General features: G+C 44.6%; 1 protein-coding gene across 1 annotated transcript in view; it reads right to left on the reverse strand.

Moving 5' to 3' along the window:
• Positions 1-11810: 11810 nt before the first annotated feature.
• Positions 11811-23247, reverse strand: part of midn (midnolin) — a 29577-nt gene continuing 18140 nt past the window's right edge. The window contains exons 7-8 of the mRNA XM_083768155.1: positions 22857-23174; positions 11811-15254 (exon numbers count right to left, since the gene is read on the reverse strand). Of these exons, the coding sequence (XP_083624281.1) occupies positions 14989-15254; positions 22857-23174 (584 nt within the window). The 3' untranslated portion in view covers positions 11811-14988. The remainder of the gene's footprint in view (positions 15255-22856; positions 23175-23247) is intronic.

A 23247-nucleotide genomic window follows, 5' to 3' on the forward strand; every position in this document is an offset into this window, starting at 1 on the left:
GTAAAAAAAAATGGACCCCCCCTTGAATAGTGTACATGAAGGGAATCAGGACAAAATGGCACCTGGCAGCTATCACAGGCAAAATGAGTGAACATGGAGAGCTGGTAGAGCAGCTATTTCCATTTATTTTGTGGTTGTTTGTACTCATAATTTGGTGAATGGTATTGTAATTAAGTGGATCACAGATTTCCTACTGCACTAAAATGGCCCAGAGGCAGAACACAGTCGGCAGGTTGGGAGCTTGTAGCGAGTAAAATTTTAGTACAACTACTGGAGGGGTGGGAGGGGGCTGACTCGGACTAAATATTGGGGTATTTGAATGGGGGGACAAAAAGTATGTTGTTTTCAAAGTGTAATTAGTGCAAGTAACACCAGAGTGAGTAAATAATAAAGTCCAGAATTCAAAAATATACTTAATAAAAGTACACCAGTAAGCGAATCAAATGGCCCCATGTAGAAGGGCCTTGCCCTGTTCAGTAATCAAACATACTCAAAGTAAAAGTAAGACTCATTGTGTAGAATGCCGAAGTGCAAAGGGAGAGTGTACATTTAAAAATGAGTGTAGGGACAAATAGCCAATCCACAAGCTTGAACGCCCGGTATAGTATATATATAAGTCTAAGTATATTTGCAAAATAAGTAAAGTGGTTCAAATTATGTAGTGGTGAAGTAATTGTGAAAAAAGTGAATACTCAAACTATATAAAAACATCCCAAGATTGTACTTAATTGAGCTAAGGAAGTACGTGTTTACTTTCCACAAGTGAAATATAGTTTAGGGTCAAATTAGGGGAAAGACAAATTGTGATTTTGTACAAACGCTGCATAGTAAAGTTGCAATCTAGCAACACCAGAACTTAGAAGGGGACCAGGAAGGAGGGGGCATAGTCTAAAAATCAACAACACAGGTGGGAGGATATTTGATTTCATATGCATCAGCCTACTGTCGTATCTCCAGAGACAGTTGTACACTCTGTTCCACCAAAGAGACATTGTCGACTGCAGCAACCAGCCAGCACAAGACCACCACCGCTGCTCCAGAGTGGGGGGGGGGCACTTGCTGAGAGACATTGAATTGACCGTGCTGCACTGGGTTAAGCACATGGGCCAGACACACGCAGCCACCAGACTGCTATGCCACCTGCTATGGAGAAAAAGAACTGTTCCGAGTGCTGGGGAGTCACTCACAGAGACACTGACCACACTGCTCAAGGTCATGGGCCAGGGGTGCGTTGCCTGCACCACTCTGCCCAAGTAGAGGCCCAAAGCCATTTAAAATCAAATATTGGACCTGCCACAGTTGTACACAGTAGAAGCATGAGTGTGGATTTACACACTCTCATGACAAATTATAAATGCACGATTGCGTAGGGTTGGGCGCCGTTGGTACAAAAACACAATACTAAAGACAACTAAATGAGGGTGATTAAATGTAGTTACATGCAATTGAAGTACCACGATCAAACTATATATTTTTTCAAAAGTAAGGGAAGGCAATTGGGCAAAACCATAGTGTAAAGTAATTGAGTGAACAGAGAATCATCCCCCTATCCCTCGCCCCTTTGTAGGCCTACCTAGTATATACTAGGGGATATACACGTACACATTTAGGGAACTGAGTGGGGGCACGTTCAGCAAAATAAATAGTACAAGTGTGGGTGTCAATATACTAAATGGAGTGAGTAAATTTGAAATAAGCAAATCATTTGGAAAAAACTAAAGCTTTGTCGGGTTTGTGCCTTCAAGGGGCCGACCATTTTGTTTTGGATTAGATAAGAGAGAGGTTCAGGAATTTTGGAACAGGACCACAATTCGGGTAACAATATAGTGCGCTGTATAGCACGCAATAAACAGATGTTTACCCCCACTTCGACTAGCTTTGAGCGGTGTCACGCTTCAATGATTGACCAGGGGTGGGCAAGCATTTTTCTTAAGGGGCCAAAAGGTTGAACGTAAATATAAATTTTAGGGTTTTAGATATGGTGTATATAAGTCAACTACAAATGGAAAACGACCTGGTACGGCAGTAATATAGTAATCTAATGTTTTATTGGAATCAAAAAATGTCAAAGCGATGTGTAGCCTGCCCTGGCGACTCAATGGACAGTTTATCTCTTTTCTCACTAGGCCCAAGGTCACAGACACTGGCTGTGGTTCAAACTGTACTGGAGTAAAAGTAAAGAAAAAGAGCAGATCTACAAAACGTCAGGCAATGGCCGTTAGGGCCTCATTCAGTGAAAATAGCTCAAATTGGCCAAGTAAGTACAGTACTTCAAATTTAAGTAAGTTTACCCTAATGTAAGCAGGATGTAAAGTAAAATTTTTCCCTTCTAGGTCCCCATGATATTAATGTATGAGTAAGGGAAGGGGATTGGGCTCCCCAAAACCTTTGCTCATAACAGGGGACAGTGGGACCGCAAGGCTCCGAGGGCACGTTAAATCACATTTATAGTGCAGGGGAGACGGAACTGAAGGCCCCCGTGTCTAGTGAAGGGTGAGCACACCCTACTGTGGTTTCCCCTAGTCGGCGCCTTTGCCGCATTGTATACATCGGACAAACGCGTGTATGACAAGAGGTCATTGACAAGAGGTCAAAGGAAATCGCCTTTGTCACATGTATATGATGTTGGGGGTAAACGCGTGGTACGTGGATGACAGTCCACACCTAGCAGAGATGCCGTTAGGAAGTGACGGACTCTGTGAACAGGCAAGGCTGGTGAAAACGGTCAAAGTTTGGGTATCCCATAGCGAAGTGGGGCCCGGATCAGACCGTCGGGTTCCTCCTGGGTGGCCAACCATCACTACGGGGTCAGGAGCTCGCTATCGACTGCGTCACCGGTCGGTGGAGTCAAAATGACAGTAAGTCCATTCAGATGGAACTGTTGGCCGTCTTGCTCCGCTCAATGTACAGTCAGGCCGCTGTGAGCCAAAAACGAATGCGTTAGTAGGCGAGCAGTGCTCTTTGTGATCGGTGGGCTCTGAAAAGGAGCCGCCGGGAAGCAAAGACTTGAAGTCTTCTCTCCAGGGTAGCCTGGGTGGTAGACCTCAAGAGGAAAGGGGTCTAGCCCGGGACTGCGCCCTCAAAGGAGAGCTGGAGGGAGGTCCGAAAGACTCAAGTGGAATAAAATTTTCCCCAGTGACATGAATGGAAAAATGCAAAATTGAGACCTTTTTAGTATGGTGTTACGATAGTGAAACATGGTTCTGTATGTACAGGGTGCCCTGACCGGAAGATTAAGTGGATAAAGGGGGGAATCGCGTCGCGTGTGTTTTCAACATTAATTAATAGGCCTCATGTTGGTATGGTTGTCGTGTAATTAGATCATAAGTAGCCTAAAGTAGGAGTCAATAGAAATGCTCTTGTAACAATGGAGCTGAACCATTTTGGGGAAATTCTGTACTGTAATGCTGTTCCTGGTGTCTTGAATGTCAATCATGTTGTCAATGGAATAGGGAGTCTTGACTGGCCGTGTCCAACGGTCAGTACTGATCTGATGCTTTGACAATGGTTCACTTCACTACAGTACAGTCGGAAGTTTGTTTTAGAGAACTCATTTCTCTATGGTTTAATTAGATTAGGTGTAGGCTACTTCTAATATACGACACCTGTGAACCATAAATTTGTGCACAAAGCCGCAGGAGTTACAAGGGAGAGAGCAGCACCATAGACTTCCATACTAGTAGCAACTGTTGGAGTGTTTGTGTATGGTATGAATGCACGTCGGGCCATTATAATGCCATGTCAACGCGGCAGCATGTAGAGCGGCTATTTTCGGGGGAAAAAGTTCAATCTGGGAGTCCAAATTACAAATATGATTCATTTTAAGTGACCTTTCCCAAAGGTTCAATATCAAATCAAGTTGAAATTATAATGAAAACACAGAGAAAAAAACACGGGGTCAATATAAATTGGTACAATTACAAAAATGAGGAATAAAATGTAAGGGGAAGACCAACTACAAAAATTAATATAGAGTATGTAACACAATAAAAAATAGTGAAAAAAATCAAATACTGAAAATAAGCGTTTTTTCAATATTATCTCCCCAAGAGAGGTGGTTAAACATGAGTGAGTTCTAGGAGGGTCATTCTGGCCTGGTATGTGTCAAGGAGGGACTGAGAGCATGCGAGAGGCTCATGTCTTTGAATAATTGGTTTGCAATGTCTGGGTTAAATAACCAAGCCCCCCCAACAGATGGATTAATTGCCAAAATGTATAATCAAAAGTAACTAACAATTTGTCCCACAGGAGGTGTCCAGGAGGGAGTTCTGAAAGACTTAAATGTCAATAATATGTTTTAATGTGTCAATAATATGTCACATGAAGGAGGGGAGAGAATAACCCTGAGAGTAACCCTAATCCTATAAATTCCTGAGAGTAACCCTAATCCTATAAATTCCTGAATAAATTCTCTACAGGATCAGGGGGACGTCAATGTCCGAAGGTGTGTGTGAAGTGTAAGCATAACAGCAGGGGGGACACTCACATACAAGGTCAGGATGCAACACAGACCCAGACTTTCCAGACTTTCCAAATTTTACTTAAGTGGACTACAGACCAAAATTAAGACCCTCATGGACAACAAGGTGTCAAGTTCATATCCAGGAGGGACACCTGGGTGGATTCAACAAATCATTGGGTAGGATGACCGAACCGTGACCGAGCCGTGATCTATTCCGTTTTATTGTCACTGAATACATTTATCTGTGATTCTGTGTATGTCAATCAAACCGAAGGCGACCTAAATAACTAACTTACTAACATATGCAAAAAACCCGATCACATAACCTCCTTGAATGATTATACGTGCCGGCAAAAAGAATGTTGTGTGCTTCTGTTATCTTGCTGTTGTCCTTGTTGTGGTTCCTCTACAGTTGTCAACAAAACGGTAAGTATGAAAACAAAAACACAGCTACACCCAGTGTTGAACTTCAAATATGTAAATATGAGACACACCAGGAGTTCTAGAACCTTATGTTTAAAAAAATATATATATACTTGTCGATGAAGGGGGGAGGGGAACTGTTTTGCGAGTTTTTGCTTCCATAACAGGTCAGTCAGAGAGTACCCAGGCGGGGTTCATATACCCAAGCACCAAGGAGTCCATCACAACTTCCACCTGGACAGGCTTGCAGGCTTGCAGACGCTGCGGGACGCTGCGGGACAAGGAGCAGTGCACCATCAGCTCGTGCCACCGCCCCTGGAGCAGAGACGGCCCTGTCTCTGGTTCGAATGGGGGATACGAGTTTGGTCCTAAAATCACCTGATGGGAAGTGCGAACTGCCCTGTCACCTTGCGCCTTGCATACCGGAGCCTAAGCAGTTCAAGGCCTATACGTCGGGTTGCGACTCGCGATAACAATTACCCACTGGACAACAGGATGGATGGGCAAATAAACAATTGCCCATCCCTCCCCCGCGCGAGAACTCTGCCCCCCAAGGGCATCCCGGAGTACAATTTTTGTCAACATGTTTTCAGTGTGCAGGACATGGAACAATGCCGAATGGTAGGAACAAAATGAACGTTCCTAGTGGTTGGTTTCCCCAAAAAAGGAGTGGTTTTACTATTTTACAGGTTTCCACACGCATACTAACTTGGTTTTCCACACCACCAGTGTCCACCTGCACGATGCCTCAAAATGATGTCTGACAATAAGTAAAATACTACAAGAAGTTTGATATGTACAATGTGATTTATGGTTGATTTGATTTCCGCATCAGTGACGCAATGTACTTCTATTCATATGATTGACCTGACTATTAATTGTCATTCTTTTTTATTTTTCATCTTTTGGAATTCAATGTCTGTGTACCACTAACCCCTGAATGCAGTGTTCTACCGTCCCTGAATTGGTGTGCCCCTCGAACGTCTGTATGATATCTGGTAATTGATTACTCATTACCAAGGAGGGCTGGTGGGGTAAAGTAGACCCTTCAAGCAGTTACCATTACTTTCAGAGTGTGCCGCCTGAGCTGTGTGTATGCAAGGTCACTTCAGTGAGATTGCGACTGTACTGTATATATTGTCAGGGCAGAGAGGGACACGTCAGAATTCTCCAGGATAGACAAGCTCTCTGTCCTGTGCTTCGCGGGGCCCCCAAATCTGTGGACTGATAATGATCGAATCCGAATTCGTGACGTAACAGGTCGTATTTGCTTTCATATGTGTCTTTGCTGTTCACATGTATATATCACATGACCATTCAATTTGGGATAATTGTGGGCAATCAATAAATGCCAGATCTTGTGAATCCATAATTTTAAGTGTACAGCCTGTTTATTGGACTATTAGATAACCCTCTCAACAGGATGGCGCATCACTGTTATAATAGTGCTTTGTTTTCATTGTACATGAAATATATTTGCTGAAAATAGCTGAGCTTGTAGATCAGCAATCTTTAGCGAACGTTCTCCCCAGATGCTGGGGTTTAAGTCGTTAAAATGATGTATATCAATCAACACAAAATACACAACTAAGCATAAAAACAAGACAATCACAGTGTCCTTATTGACAAACTGTTCAATTCATGTAACCGTGTAGCGCACAGCCGCACACACACACACACACACACACACACACACACACACACACACACACACACACACACACACACACACACACACACACACACACACACACACACACACACACACACACACACACACACACACACACACACACACACACACACACACACACACACACACACGTTATGATTGGAAGAAATCATGCGATTGCATGGTTGCTTACTTGACTTGTAACATACTCAAGCAGGTGTGTGTGTGTGTGTGTGTGTGTGTGTGTGTGTGTGTGTGTGTGTGTGTGTGTGTGTGTGTGTGTGTGTGTGTGTGTGTGTGTGTGTGTGTGTGTGTGTGTGTGTGTGTGTGTGTGTGTGTGTGTGTGTGTGTGACACTGTGTTGTATGCACGCACACAATGAGTGTGGAGCCAATGTGTGTAGGATACAGCTGAATGCACATTATCTGAGATCACACAACTTGGCGTAACGTGTGAAACCCCAACTCTGTGGAACTCCTATCTATACAGTACATCCCAGAGCCACAGGGTTTCAGTTTGTGGTGGCAGCTGTGAACAGTCTCTCTCTCTCTCTCTGATTCTTGGCACAGGCAGTCTTATTCTCACAGCAAACTTGCAGTAAGCAAAACAGAGTGGAGGCTGAGACTGACAGTGAAGAGATATACAGAAATAGGCAGCGACTTCTCTGAATAAACGCTCTTGATTGCTAAGTACGGTATGACTGACCCTACACTGTAAAATCCTGAGTGGGTAAATGAACACTGATGATTTTACTGTGTATGAATGAATCAATTTCACAAAAGACTGTACATGCAATAAAATGCAAAGCCAAGCAGCAGGGCCTTCTGATTAGAAGTGGCTCAACAGTTAATTACACCTTCATTGTTCATTACATGTGACTTGTCTTATATAGTGTTTGTTTTGAATCTCTCAGTCTTTCCAGTGTTTGTTTTCCTTCATACTGCCTGGTTTATTGTTTAACCTCAATAGCCAGCTATTTAGTTTGGGGCAAAACTAGCCGCAATTTGCAACTCTAGATTTTTTTATAATGGGATGAATCTTGCAACAAGCTCCATCCACTTCCTATTCATCATCTTTGTGATCTGCTTGTCTTAAATGACGTTAAACTCACCAACATTGCAGCTGCAGTCCAAGCTTGAATTATCCTCTTTCAATCTGCCGAGCTTGTTTTTCATAAAAATCCACCGTAGAGATGTTATGAGCTACTTTCTGTCAAGACATCCTCTGCAAATGATTATTTTTTTTAAGTGTTGCAGTTTGGAAGCACTCGTTTCTGTTAACGGGTCGCGCTGCTGCCTCCTGCATTATGTGCAAATTCGAAACAGGTTGAACGCAGGGCCGTTCAGTGACGTACGACAAGTGCTTCCAAACTCCAGCACTTATAAAAATAATCACTTGGGGCCCAGGCCGTAGCGTAACGGTCTGGGCACCGGACTGGTGATCCAGTCGCAGTGTGCCGCGGGTTCGACTCCCGGACCCGACACGGCCTTTACTGCATGTCTTCCCCCATCTCTCTCCCGTTTCCTGTCAGCCTACTGTCTGTCCCTTCAAAAAAAAACAATAAAAGGCGTAAGCCGCAAAAAAAAAAAAAAAAAAATCACTTGGAGGATCTCTTGACAGAAAGTAGCTCATCCACTCTACGGTGGATTTTTATGAAAAACAAGCTTGGCAGATTGTAAGAGGATAATTCAAGCTTGGACTACAGCTGCAATGTTGGTGAGTTTAACGTCGTTTAATACAAGCAGAACCAAAAATTATGAATAGGAAGTGGATGGAGCTTGTTGCAACTCTAGATTCAACCCATTGTAAAAAAAACTAGAGTTGCAAATTGCGGCTAGGGCAAAACCTCACCTGTAGCTTCAATTGACTCCATGATCATTAAGAGTTGTGTCTGCATATTTGCAAATGTAAAAACAAGAACTTAACATTATTCTGCCAAGTCTCCTCAAAGTGTTTTATTGGAAAGTAGCACTCAAAGTTAAGACTTAAGAGGTCTATAATTAACCAATCCTCAAAATAGGTTTTCCTTTCTTCCAGGCCTCAGCATCGTATGCTATGCATGTCACACTGTAAACTTTTAGAAATAGGCCGATGCACACCTCAAAGGATGGTGACAGGACCGGTGCATAGGCCAACCACCAAAAGGTGGTTACAAATGTATTGTACATTAATGGGGATCGCTGTAGTGATAACAAATCCACAAAAAAGTCTGTCCTAATGATCAAAGGTCTAACGACTGAAACGTTGACGACGTGACGTAATAAAGAGCATCCTTTTCGCAAGTTCTAATCTAGACAGTGTGCACTGGACCCATAGTGGACCTTAAGCCCAAACCAAACCACACCAGGTGCAACACCTTGCAACTAGTCACAACTCCTTGCAACAGACAGTTTTATGGTCAACCGTCAAACACACAAATAAACTCCTTGCAACTGCCATTGGAGATAAGGGTAAGGGTTGAAAGAAAATAGTTGCAAGTAGTTGCATGTTGCAAGGAGTTGCAAGATGGTGAATCATTGGTGCGGTTTGTAATTGTGGTAAATGAATGATACTGTCAGTGAGCTAATCAATGGATGATCTCTCCTCAATATGCCCGTTTTTAAAGTGAAGTCAAGCAACGAACTGCTGTCACTATGTGACCAAGACATGTACCCTGTCAGAGAGACTCAGAGGACAATGGATCTCTCTCTCTCTCCGTCTAGGCTGGGCAGGGACAAATGGGGGAGGTGTATTTGCTCGTGTTGAGAAGGAAACTGAGTAGGCTTTCATTAACAGAATATATGTTGGTGGAGGGGAGAGGGCAGAGAGACGGAAAGGCTGTCACACTAGTCCATGACCATTATCTGTGCACTGTGCTATCTGTAAACAAGGCAATTAGGCCCCTCTCACTGACTGGTACAATTTGGAATTGCCGACTGTTTCACATCAGAATCAGATATGGAGAGACAGTCAGTCAGTAGCCGATGTGTTTACATAACAAGAGCAGCCAGGAGGCACAGGTGCAGCACTTTTTGGACAAACAGCCACTGCGACCAAAATAATGTTTTATCGCTTAACAACAATCACCCAAACAGGGGAACAGGAGGGGGGAATTGTGATACCTTGCTAACCTAACCGACAGGAGCACGCCACCACCTTACACGACAATAGCCAACATCCAAGTTAATGTTTAATGTAGTTTCAGTTTAGGGGGCCTACCTGGTTTTGCCGGGATGCGACATATTAAATCCAACACGGGTTGTGCTAGCTGGATAGCTGCGGTGGTGGTATGGTGTAAATTCTAGTAGGCAGTGGGCACTACAGGTGGTGGTCGTTCATTGATTGCTTTCAGTTTGGACCTGGTTTGGACAAACGTCAGGAGGTCGTTATTAATGTAACGTTTTGATACGCTTGTAATCTTACTTTAGTTTAGAACCTTATAGTATATACTCTAAGATTAGAACACAGGACGCTCTGACCAACGCTTGCGGGGGTTACATAACATATCAACTGGTTTATTCACGTGTGCCAATCATTCACAACTCACACATACCGGCATGCGCACAACAGACTTGGCATAATGGCATATGTAGTCCTATTAATTTGACACATGTAGTTCACTTTACATGACAATTAAGGTAACTTTTTAATAAATAGACTGCTACAGCGAGCTAAAGCGGGATGTATAGCTACCGTACATAAACATAATATTATTTGTTTACGTTCACACACCGTGAGGGCAGAGTTCAAAAGGTCCTGTTACATCAAAACTTGTTTTTGCTACCCTGCACTCAGCAGGCGTTCCCACAAATGGACCCATATGCTACACTGAGAACGTTAGTGTACACAAATAAATAGAGCATTCAGCAATGCATAATGTTTTCATAAATGCAGCATAACTGCTGCGCAGCTGTCTTTTTCTTCTTTCTGTTTTCTTGTCTGTGCTACTGCACAGTACAGTTTACAGTATGCAGAATAATCTGTGTGATATCATGTGGCTCTATCTGAGCAGTGCTTCGACATACAGGAGATGTGTCATTTCAAGTCCAAGTATCTTTCAGGCTCTTCCTGATGCTCCAAGTCAAGCTGCAATTAATGCTCTGAGCGTCACCACATTCAAGAGACCTTCGCTACGAGAGCTCAAAATAAATTAAATCCTTTGCTCTATGTGTCAGGATTCAGGAAGCAGATTTCACATTCACAGTTTCATTTGCTTCTTCTTCTCTCTGCTCCCCCCCCCCCTATCTCCAGTCTGTCACTCCATTTCACTATTCCCTTTTATCTTGAGACCATGCAGTGCTGATAGGTGTGGAGAACACTGCTGCTGGTTCTGACTCAAGTCATCTTGACGGTGCCTACGTACGCCAATATCCACCCCTGAAGGCCTGAACCCTACAACATACCCCAACCCATCGCTCTGAAGTCAAGCTGCTCTAGTATACGACCCCCCCCCCCCCCCCCCTTGAGTTTTGATGTGATGGTAAAGCATACTGAGGAAAGAAGATACTTTATCAATGTAGTTCTTAGCATCTCATACATATATACTGTTCCTATCTGGTTACCGAAGAGATCCATTTAGTATGAGAAATAGACTCTCCTATGAAATGTTACGCTGTGCAGAAACTTTCACTCAATACCTCAAACTTGGTGTTATTGAACCAGCTGGTAATGAATACGCGCACACACAACTTGATGTACTTGTTTTGTTTTATTTATTTATTACCTAAAAAAAGAAAAATGTTCTATCACAAGTCACACTGAAATGTATTGCTTAAGAAAAAAAATATATAGTCATATTTTTTCGTTTTTTTTCCTCGTTTTTTTGGAAACTGATCATTTCCATTATATTCCACCAAAAAACAGAAGTCTGGGACACAAGCACCAGCTGCTGCTGTGTCCCAACCACCAGCTCCCCCACTTTAGAAAATGCACAAAGAAATACATAATTCACAGTTACCATTTTGGTTTCATAAATTAATACAGTCACACATGTGCTACACCTGTCTAGAGCTAGAACATTGTAAATTGTATTCTTGAATCCTGTTATTATCTTCAATGGTTGGCTACAAGAAAGAACAGGCAACTTAAATGTGATCCGAAATTCACCAACATACTCTTTTACCCCCCTCTCCTGTAATGCCCCCCACCCAAACTACTCATTTTAAATCTGAACATCCCATTGTCCCCCATCACCTTTTTTGTTTTGTTTCATATTTTTGAATTTCACACAGAAGTGAGGCACACACAGAGTATAATCCATACATATACAAAATAATTGGGAGGGATAGGAGGTAACTTGTCCTTTAATATGTCATATCCAGGGAAACAGGAAGTGCATGTAGTCTCGAGTCCTCAGAGGACCTCCCCACTCAGAATCTGGGCCATTTGTTGCCATATGTAATAAAAACATACGTGAGTTTTGCAAATGTATTACTTTTGCAGCTTGTTGGAGGCAGGACAAAGTCATAGGGCTGGGAGGAGTTTGAGGGGTCTGAGCTCCGGCAACAGAGACCAACAAGCATGGTAACACAATGGAGAATTGGGAGAAAAGACATTATTTGAGGAGCAACACTGACTTTTAAATAGTTATCGGTTCACTCAAACAAGCTTCACCCCTAAAATCTACAACTTTCATGGATGTGACAACTACAGCCTTGTATATCAATCAAATGGAAACAATTTGTTCAGCTTAAATCTGACACCGACACTGCAAGGGCAACATTTTAAGGCACAGAAGCCTTGACATAATAGAGACTCCACCAGCTAAAAGCACTAAACAAGAGATGCCCAGTGTCCTCAGTGACAAAATGGTGCCTTGATGACAACACGCCTGACAACGATACACAGAAAGTTTAAAAACCAAAACATTCCCACCCCGCATTGTCCCCAAGTGTCTCATTTTTAGTGAAAGGTAAGGCCACTTAAAAAAAAAGATGAGGTTCACCAAAAAGGTAATCTCTCACTGCAATCTCTGGGAGTGCAATTGTAGTAGGGTGGTCAATCAGACAGACATACACAGACAGACAGACAAACTATCAGACAGTGACAGTCAGATTAAATGTTTCTCCAGAGTACGGTTAGGTAGGACAGGAAGTACTGTATGTAGTACTGGTCCATTGTTTCCCTGCTTGTATGTCCACATGTGCCTTGGATGTTCTTCAGGCTGAGAGGAGGGAAGGTTGCTAGATGGTGAGTAGGCTGTCTGGGTTCTTGAGAATCATGGGGCTAAAACCTGTGGCTAGGATGTAGAGTCAGTTTCTCTTTGCCCATTATTGTCAGTCATCATCATCATCATCATCATCATCAACTTCATCATCGTCACAGAGCAGGAATGTTCAGTGCTCAGCAAGATATTTGTCCTGTCTTACTTCATCTGTTTTGGTTTTACGGTGTAATACTTTAGCAGGACACTGCTGTTCTAACAATGAAATAATAATAATACAAAACCTATCCAACAAAAGCAGCGTTGTTTATTTTTCTTCACAAAAATTCATGCATGTTGTTAATTTCCTCCCTCACAGCACCGGTTTCTCTTTTTTTTTCTTCTTCCAACAATAAAAAAGATCAGTATAATTCACACTTTTGCATGCAAAGTCACGATTCCCTCCCGCTGTTTTTCAAAGTCCCCATGTCTAGCAGCAAAACTGTGAAAGGCCTAACCTGATATGTAGGTGAGTCTACTGGTGGAGGCACTACATCATAATGCTGGGTACAGACCCCACTGCTCTGTCTGCCGATAATGAACATTTTGTGGATGTTTTTCTAGGCTTGAATGGGCCTGAAACTCGGAGCCATCTTTAGATGGATGTTTTGTCCACCGTGAAAACCAGAGTGTAAATTTACCTCTGAGATTGTACAAATGTAACCGAATGGATCCGAAAAGGTCCTTCTGGTTACATTTGTACACATACAAACGTATACATTGACACTGATGATTTTACTGTGTACTGGTGTGTTATGTATTTAATGTGCTAATCGTACAGTGACATTCAGGGGGAATTTGTGACGAAAAGCGCCATTGGGATACTCTAAATAAATTTAAACTATAGTCACACACACACTTACACACACCCTCATAAACCCACAACAATCACCACATGAATGTACACAAACCCTCAACAAGTCCATTCAGGCTTGTAAGACACAAAATGGGCTGAATGGGAATTATTCCATATATTTTGCTGTGGTGAAATGGCCCTAATATATGACTAAACTAATGAATGATCGAATGACTATATGTACTTGTCAATTGTCAATGACTTGACTTAAGCCACAGAGGGCTGCTGCTTTCTGAAAACAGCAGATAGGAAGAGAAGCAAAAATAGATTTTTTTTCATATACATTTTAAAGAATTTAAAATCCTCTAAAGCACTTTCTGTTAATATTAATTCATTTTGTTTATTCATTTATCATTCCTATCGATACCCTATGTCACTGAGGTTGCTATCAAAACATGATGACTTCCATATTAATCTTTTCTTCTGACTGATGTCAGGCCCCGTCTTTTTCTTGCACACATTCACCATGTTGTAAATCATGAAAATGTGCAAATTAACAACTACTTTGAACTGTTTTATGAAAACCTGAATGCTTTGTGAACAATGCTACATATTCTTGTTTAGGAAAATCAACAATACATTTCAATTTCATTTAAAAAACAAAACAAAAAACTAGAACCCGGTAACAGTTATTTTTTCTCTCTCTCTCTTCTTCTTGTTGTTCTTCTTCAAAGGACTCTGATTTGTGTGTGTGTGCGTTCTGTGTGTGTGTGTGTGCGTTCTGTGTGTGTGTGTGTGTGTGTGTGTGTGTGTGTGTGTGTGTGTGTGTGTGTGTGTGTGTGTGTTTTAATAGATCATTTAGAATGCCCATTGGAATAGTCCACCTGTTTGCCACTGATGTGATTAGGAAACAAGTAACAACAGCAAGGCTCTCCTGTCCTGTTCACTAGTCCAGTGAGTCCTCTGCCGTCCAGAGTTCTCCTTAGTCAAAACAAAACAAAATAAAAATGAAATAACATAATAATAATAAAATAAAATTAAGGAGGGGGGGGGAGAATTTACCACCACCACCCACCCATTTTGCTATGCTCAAGTTCAGGTTTAATTTACTCTCATATAGGGCAGTATTGTGATTTGCAGTCTCTGTAAGCACATCACGAGTCTTGTATACTGTTAAGTCCAGTAAATTCCTTAAAAAAAAAACAAGCATCAAAATAGGGTTCTGATGTTATTGTTGATCTTCACAAGGTCAGCTGTGAAGGACAGAATGGTAGAAAGTCAGTGGGGAGCCATTACATCTGATGACAGGTAGTCACCAGAGCCTTTATGCCAACTTCCATTTCCTCTTTTCACGACGCCTACAAGTCCAAATCCACAGCCACCGTATCTAAATCAATCTCACAATGCGTTGCACCTCTCCGAGTCTAGCCACCTTGGGTGTGGGAGCGGCCTGGCTCAGGCCATGACAAACTCTGACTTCATGTCGGCCTTGACGTCAGGCTTCCACACGGAGTCATCAAAGTCCAGGTCCAGAGAGGAGCCCTCACTGGACATGCTGCTGTTGCTGTTGCTGCGCCCCGCCTTGCGGTTGGGCAACCACTGGTAGGGAGCGCGCTGGTCCCTCCTGGCCTTCCTGCGCAGGCGCTTCTGCTGCATCAACAGCTGCAGGCGCTCCACCTTGCAGCGCGTCGCACGGTTCTCCGTCTGGCGCAGGCGGTCACCTGGACAGAGGAGGAGAGGAGAAACCATGGTTAGTCAGTGGCCGTGTAAGCACAGACATTTTCCATTATTGTCGCTATACTTTCCTGCAAGGGCACGACATGCAGTTTACAGTAAATACACGTAAAGTAAAGTAGTTAGTATGAATAGTTTAGCATGTAATGTTAGTAATGCGTGTGTCCACACTTGTGCATTCAGCACAACGTAAGGGAAGACTTGTCAGCCTTGATGATAATGCTAGGACTCAAACACACAATAATCCCTTGGTCTCTGTGATATGCAAATGGCCGTACAAACTGCAAACAGTGTCAAACTGGAATGTTGTGTTGAACCTCCCCGAGGAGCGCCTGTAGCCATGTTTTCTGAGCGGCGCTAACAGCTCCAACGTGTGGCTTTGTGTGTATGTCTACTTCGCCCCCTGTGACCTCATGATAAAATGCACTGCTCACTTCACACGTGATGTGAGTGTGATTTTATACCTCCTTGTCACTGTGCGGAGGAAACCGCGTGGACTCAAAACCTAAACCAAGGCCAACAACAATCCTAAACACACATTATTATTACACTCACAAACATAACTGCAGCTGACACACCAAAGGACCAGACTTGATACTAAGCGCATTTCTAGCTGTTGATGTGCCTATGAGAGAATCCTGTCTCCAGGGAGCAGCCTTCCATAGCATTGTGAATGTCTGCTCACAGTGACCATGTCGAGCCTAATTCCATTTATACGTATATTCAGGAGCTTGGAAGGAAGGGAAAGCAACCACAATCTATTAGCTTGCTCCATTAGTATCTGTCTGGGAATGAAATAATTAAATAATGGGCTAGAATGTCAATAACCCAAAGCACAGCCCCCATCTCTGCCTCTCCTGCACATAACAACATGCACGCACGCACGCACACAGGTCATGAATTCCAACAAAAACATGTACAGAATGTGCATTGTGCATGCATACACACACGCGCGCACACACACGCACACATGCATGGGAACACACAGGCAGTCACAAACACATACACACACAGTGGCAGCAGCAGCCGCAGTAGCTTTTAACATGGATCGATGGCAAATTAAAAAGACCTATTGATTAAACCTTAACTCTAGTGCAGCCATCCATCTCAGGCACAGGACAACGCTATTGGCTTTCAATAGAAAATGCAAGCGAATGGAAATTGTAAGCGAAGAGAGAGAGAGAGAGAGAGAGAGAGAGAGAGAGAGAGAGAGAGAGAGAAAAGAGAGGGAGAGATTGCCTTTTTCTTCTCCCTTTTTATAGCTGTGGCTTCCTGCTCCCAGCTCATTGACCCAACAACCCCCACCTCTCCTCTCCAAGCCTCATTCTACCCCTCCAACCCCCTCCCCCCTCCCCACCCCCTTGCCCCATGTCTCCCCAGAGACACATATAGGTAGGGCAGTGTGAGGGAGTGGAGGATCATGGGGGTGGGGGTTAAGGAATTCCTCCCCCAGGGGTGATGGCAGGGAGGGGGGTAAAGGATGGGGGTTAGAGGATCAGCCATAGGTGGCAGTTTTCCGAATCAATTGTGCCCTCCTCCACTCTTCCCCCGCATCTGAATGAATGCTGGACTCTCGTGTGGGCTTAATTTACCTCTTTCCCTCATTTGCTTATAGGATTGAGCGGAGCAGAGCCATTCTCTGGGCTATAAATATTCACCACTGTCTGGTCGGTGCATACTAACGAACAAGCCTCCGCTCAGCCCTGACGCTGCTTTTGGAGAATAGAATAGATGGGCACTGATTTAACGGGAGAAAACACGAGCCTTATGAGCCAGCCACACACACACACACACACACACATATGCAAGAAATTGAAAACTGCTGGAAAGTTGCTCTCTCTACATCCACTCCTCTTGACACATTTTTCCCCCCAGATGCTGTGTGTGAGGGCAGCGTGTCATCTCCAGAGAATAGAGGCATAAACCAGGGGGGTTTTCTCCCTACATTAGAGCTATTGTTCTGCTGCCTCGGCTTCATATGACGGCTGTGCATGCTGCTGCTGCAGGGCTTTGTTCCTTCTTCCAAGCCCTCGCACTGGCATCTCACCCCCCCCCCCCCCCCCCCACACACACACACTTAATTATTGCCTTGGCCAACCAACCCCCAAACTGCACATTGGCTAAATCATAACGTGGCTGAACACAACGCATGGATTCATTCCCCTGATAATACTACACGAGGCGGCCAGCATGATGGCGTCACACAGGATATACGTATAAGAAATAAAATGTCTTTCTCTTTGTGTTTCTTTATGCCTATGTCTGTTCAACTTTGGAGTTGCTCACTCAGTCACAGTTATTGGTTTAAACTTCTGCTGGAGTCATCTGGATGAGGAGTGGCAGGGGCCTGGGGCAGTGCTTGCTAAACAGACTCATGCACACGCACGCACGCACACACACACACACACACACACACACACACACACACACACACACACACACACACACACACACACACACACACACACACACACACACACACACACACACACACACACACACACACACACACACACACACACACACACACACACACACACACACACACACACACACACACACACACACACACACACACACACAGTAGGAGAGCAGTTTGGTGGTGCAGTGGGGACTTCTTGGCCTTTGGCTTGGCAGGAGCCTTGGGAATGTGTTTAGGGCTGGACCAAACCTGTGCTCATATGTGTTTGTACGCACACAAGCATGTGGGTGTGTGTGTGTGTGTGTGTGTGTGTGTGTATGGGAGGGAGTGTATGTGTGTGTACGTGATGGTCATTCATCAGCGTCACTACCAGAGACCTTGGTGTCTGGGCCGGACACAGCTGGCCACTTGGACACTCCAGACTATGTTTATGACAGTAGGGCTATTATTAGGGTTTGCCAAGAAGGGTAGACTATACACGCACACAACACAACACACACACACACACACACACACAGAATTCGAACACACACACACACACACACACACACACACACACACACACACACGCCTGGCTGTATAGTTGACCGCCTGGCTATACAGTTGACCTTAAAATAGTAAACCTAGAGACCTCAAAAGCAAGAGGGAGACAGAAATACAGGTAGAGAAAGACATATATAGATATCTACAGATTACAACACTCAAGCAAGGCAAGAGGTGGACCTAACATTACTCATTTTATTAGAAGGTTACAGACTGCAAATCACCCGAATTCTGCTTCTATTGTACATCTAACTGCCTCTGTTGTTCTTGCCCAAACTCTACCCAATGTAGCTTGGAAAGATTTCCATCCACATCTCTCTTCATCTCTTAACAAAAAAGTGCATAAACATAAACTCAAGTAAATATGTGCATGTGTCTGAGAGAGGGGGTCTATGAATAATCAATGCATCACACCATGCCTGGCCTTCTGAAGCCCAGCCCAGCAACACGCAGAGGGCTCAGAGAGAAGGATGGAAGGAAGGAAGGAAAGAGGGCAGCAGAGAGGGGAAGGGAGGGATCGAGGGAAGGAGGGAGGGAGGACAGCAGGGGAGAGGGGCGGGGGGCTTCAGTGTACGGCATGCGGAGGGAGATTAAAGGAGCTTCTCCTCATATTGATTGCCTAAAGATTGGCCTTCATTAGCAGTTGTCTTAGTGCTGTTGTTTGTTTGTTTGCCTTGATAAGTCTTGTGATCTCGCAGAGAGAACATTGTGTTTGCTCAGCATCGAGGGAGAAGAGGGAGGAGCGTAGTTAGAGATAGATGGTGAGAGAGGGGGAGAGAGAGAGAGATAGAGGGAGGGGGGACAAGAAGAGAAAATTACACTGCAGCAAATCCTGCCTTGATTTCCACTAGTATTCTAAGCTCTTTATATTCTGTCCTCTGCCTACATTCTATTCAACGTGTCAGTGAATGAATAGGGTGAGAATTTCCCTGTAACATTCAACAATTACGTGAAATTGCCCCCAACCACTGAACATGGACCATGCCCTTATAATATATCCATTTATTTCAGATCACAACGTGACATTCACAAATGTGATGAGGGAGATTTTCAGAGCCATTCAGCCGAGCGCCTCTGGCTCCCTTTTGTTAGACTGGTTCACATGCTGTAGTAGAACCGGCTGAAGGAGCTTTTCGGCACATATCTGAACACATGTTTAACTTTAACCTATACCTCCATAGTCTTTAGGAGCTTCGGTTGGGGGGGGGGGGGGTAAATAAGCTAGGAATCACAGCAAGCTATACTGAACCAACCAATCAAAGACGAGACCTATATGAGCTGTCCAATCAACGGGCAGCGTATTGGACAGGAACCGAAGGAACCAATCAAAGCAGGGCTAACGGGAGCATTTTGACAGCCAGTGAAAGGGCATCGACAGCCCTGCAGGGAGACAAGCTCTTCAATGACTTTTAGACTTAATTTGCATTCTCTCTCTCACCCTCTTTCTCCTTGTCGACAATGAAAGGGCACCTGATGTGCTTGGCTGGCTTTGAGATAGCTCTGCACTGTATTGCGTCACTGGGGCATTGCCTCAGTCATGTCTCTGCGTGTGTGTGTGTGTGTGTGTGTGTGTGTGTGTGCGTGTGTGTGCGACTGTGCGTGCGTGCGTGCATGCGTGTGTCACTGGTCACAGTAACCGTACATGCCTGATGACAGACACTTGCACATGTATAATGCATGGTGCCCTGGCCCGACAGGTCAAGGCTTAAACACAGGACATGATGAGGCTGAAGGCTCAGGGTACGTGATCTTCCCCCAGCACCATGCCTCTCACTGCCCAACTTACTCACACTTTCTCCCTCCCACCCTCTATCCCCTCTTCTCTGGCTTGTTTAGCCCCAGCCAGTACTTAGCTAACCTGACCTGACAGATAGAGAGCGGAAGGGAGGGAGGGAGGCCAGGGTGGTAGACAGTGTGGAAGAACACAAGAAAGGGAGGGGAGTGCAGGCAAAAAAAGAGAAAAAAAGCAGCCCCTTTTATTCGCCTTTCAGTTTGTCCCCTCTCTGCATGCTTGTGTTGAACTAAGCAGCTGCAATGGGGTTGGGTCTAAAAGGTAGAGACCTAATCCCATAGCCCTCCCCTCCCCTGCCCCACAATGGCGCAGCCTGGTGCCCTGTACACAGCCCAATTCCCTGGTCCCCAAACAATGTGTTTGGCCGGGCAGGGGGTTGGAATGAAAGAAGGGGGGGCATGGAGGTCCACTACACTCTGCAAAGGAATTCGGCAAACAATTAACTTGCCAGGCCGTCCCAAAGCCCTCCTGTTCAAATCCAATGCTGCTCCTGGGCTGACAAAGCCCTGTACTCAGCAATATTAAGCACCCGGCCCATGAAACCAAGCTACTTTCCTAGCCTTTAACCAAGTGTGTATGTGTGTGTATGCACGTGCGAGAGAGAGAGAGACAGAGAGAGAGAGAGTATGTTTCCATGCTTTTTTATTCATGCTTGTCTTCTAACCTTCACACATGAACTTGCAGTGGAAAGGGTAAAGGCTCTCAAGAGACCGCCAAGCTATGTGACATTTTCAAGAGGCTGTTTCAACCTGAGGTAGACGCATTAATACTCACTCATACACAAACCGAGACAGACACTTCTCTTTGGCAAGCACAGGTTATTCCTGTTATTTGAATGGAAGCGGGTTTCTGCGAAGTGGAGTTAAGCTTGCAGTGTTAAGCCCAGTAAGTCTTCCACCAGGTGTTGCCTGATAAGAACAACTCACAGCGCTGAGTCATCGGTTTCCTAGCGAGTCCCTCGCGGAAAAAAGTAGAATGGACTCAAGGGAGACCAGCGGCCATATAACTTTCTCCACGCAAAAAGACAAGCTCATTCATTGTCCCGTGAGCTGAGCTGTACTCAAATAATGGTCAGGTTACCCATTCACATTACCCATTCTGCATTACCCAAGTATGCATTGTGGACGGCAATTTGAACTGGCACAGAAATGTTAAAAAAGGCCATTAAAAATAAAAAACAGAAGCGGCTAAAGAATCGCCTCGATTCTTTAGCCTCTTCTGTTTTTTTATTTTATTTTATTATTCGCCACTGGAAGCCCTGGTTAATCAGTGGGCAGTTGGTCGACTGATGGACCGGATATAAACACCCATGGAATGAATGGAGGCTTAGTGTTGCGGTTTTAAACTCCCTCCCCCTCCTTCCTCTCTCTGCCCTCTCCACCACACAATGCAAATTCTTTCAGTGCAGCATTTCTGAATAATTTGATCTATTTAAAGGACAAATGGACACAGATAAAGTATTGATGCACATCGCAGACGTGGAAAGGCAGAGCAGTGTATTGGGAGAGAGAGCAGAGAAGGATGGCTTTTACAGATGAAGAACAACAACATCAGGAACAGCAGCCATGGTTCGCTGAGCGCAGATGGAGGCGAGGGACAGGAGAGAGAACGAGAGAGGGAAGGGAAGGACAGAGAGAGCGGGCGGGGGCCACAAAGGAAGGGTCTTCCCTGAGTTAGGAAAATAAGCCTGTGTTATTCCAACTGTTCAGTGAACACTTCTAAGGGCACATGGGGTAATGCAGAGGAACCTCGCACATTCTCACTAAGCCTTTGTTCAGTTCCTACCGCTATCGCGCCGTAATACATGCAATATATATATATATATATAATTTGTCACAATATGTTGGACACAGCCAGAAAAACAACAGATTAGTACACAGACTATAGGTGTACATTTCTCATTTTTTAAACATAAACATTAAATAGCTTCAATGATCTTCCTTCTCAATCTAGCCATCCAACTTATCAGCTGCTCACAGAAGAATTGCTCAATTTCCTTTACGAAAGATAGGGAAGCACTAAAGCAGTAAGCACAGCACAATACGGTTTGTCTCTCTGACACAGATGGTCTAACTTTACACTTACTGAATGTTATCAGTACTGGACATCTGTCTGACACTCTCAACATCCTGTGCCTGACGAGGGAACGTTGGCTTTAGTCCCTTTAGTCACACAAGCTTTCTTCCAGCCCCATGTCCCTGCCCTGCCCCTGGGCCTACATAGGCCCAGTCCAACCAGCCCCATGTCCCTGCCCTGCCCCTGGGCCTACATAGGCCCAGTCCAACCAGCCTCAGACCCAGCTTCAAGGGGTAAGTTAAATGAGCCACATCCTGTGATCTAATGCAAACACAACCCAGCCCAGACTTGAAGGGGTAAACCTATCTCCTCGCTACATAGACACACAAAGCCATTCTCCACTGCTGTCTGACAAGTGAAGCCTGACTGAACAGGTCTGGAGAAGTTATTGCTAAATGACTGGAGAGGAGCGTCCACATCCCCTCTTCCTCTCAGGTGCTTCTAACTAACCCCAAAGGTAGCCTCCCAGTCAGGGTTGAATCTATAATTGTGAAGTTTCAACAACGCCATGGAGCAAAAACCTCCTCATAACAGGACTGATAAACTGACCAGGATCATTATTATGTGAAGAGAAACTGGAAAACAAAAGCTGCACAATGAATCTGCCCAGAGGCCACAACGCTCATTCAAATATGGTGACAAGCTAAATTTCACACACAGACTTGAAAACCGCCGTAACATCGGCTGAGATTAAGATTTTTCACAAAGCACTTTGTGTTTGTGTACATGACATGAGTTTGAAGTATAGTCACTCACCAGGCGGTTTACACATGCGTATCTGACTCTGGCACTGCACCAGTGGATGCAGGGCCGGCGGGGGGGTGCTGGGGCCACTGGCGGGCACCGAGGTAGCTTTGGCAGAGAGGCCCGCCATGCTTGCAGCCGGGGGCGACGGTGGGGGCGACGGGGAGGCGGGTGAACCGCACTGGGTCTGGTAGCGGAGCTGAGTGAGGGAGGGGGGCACGCCCTGGTAGTGGCGTGTGGCGCTCAGAAGATCATTGAGGATCTGCAGAATGGTGCCAATGTCTCGTCTGGGACGCCCACTGCTGTCCTGGCAGTTTGGGTGCAAAGTGCCTGAAAAAGATAGAGAGAGGGGGGGGACTTATAATAAGATATAATAAAATATAATGAATGGCACATAATAAAA

The sequence above is a fragment of the Protomyctophum parallelum genome (assembly GCF_964188405.1).
Source record: "Protomyctophum parallelum genome assembly, chromosome: 6".
NCBI lineage: Eukaryota > Metazoa > Chordata > Actinopteri > Myctophiformes > Myctophidae > Protomyctophum > Protomyctophum parallelum.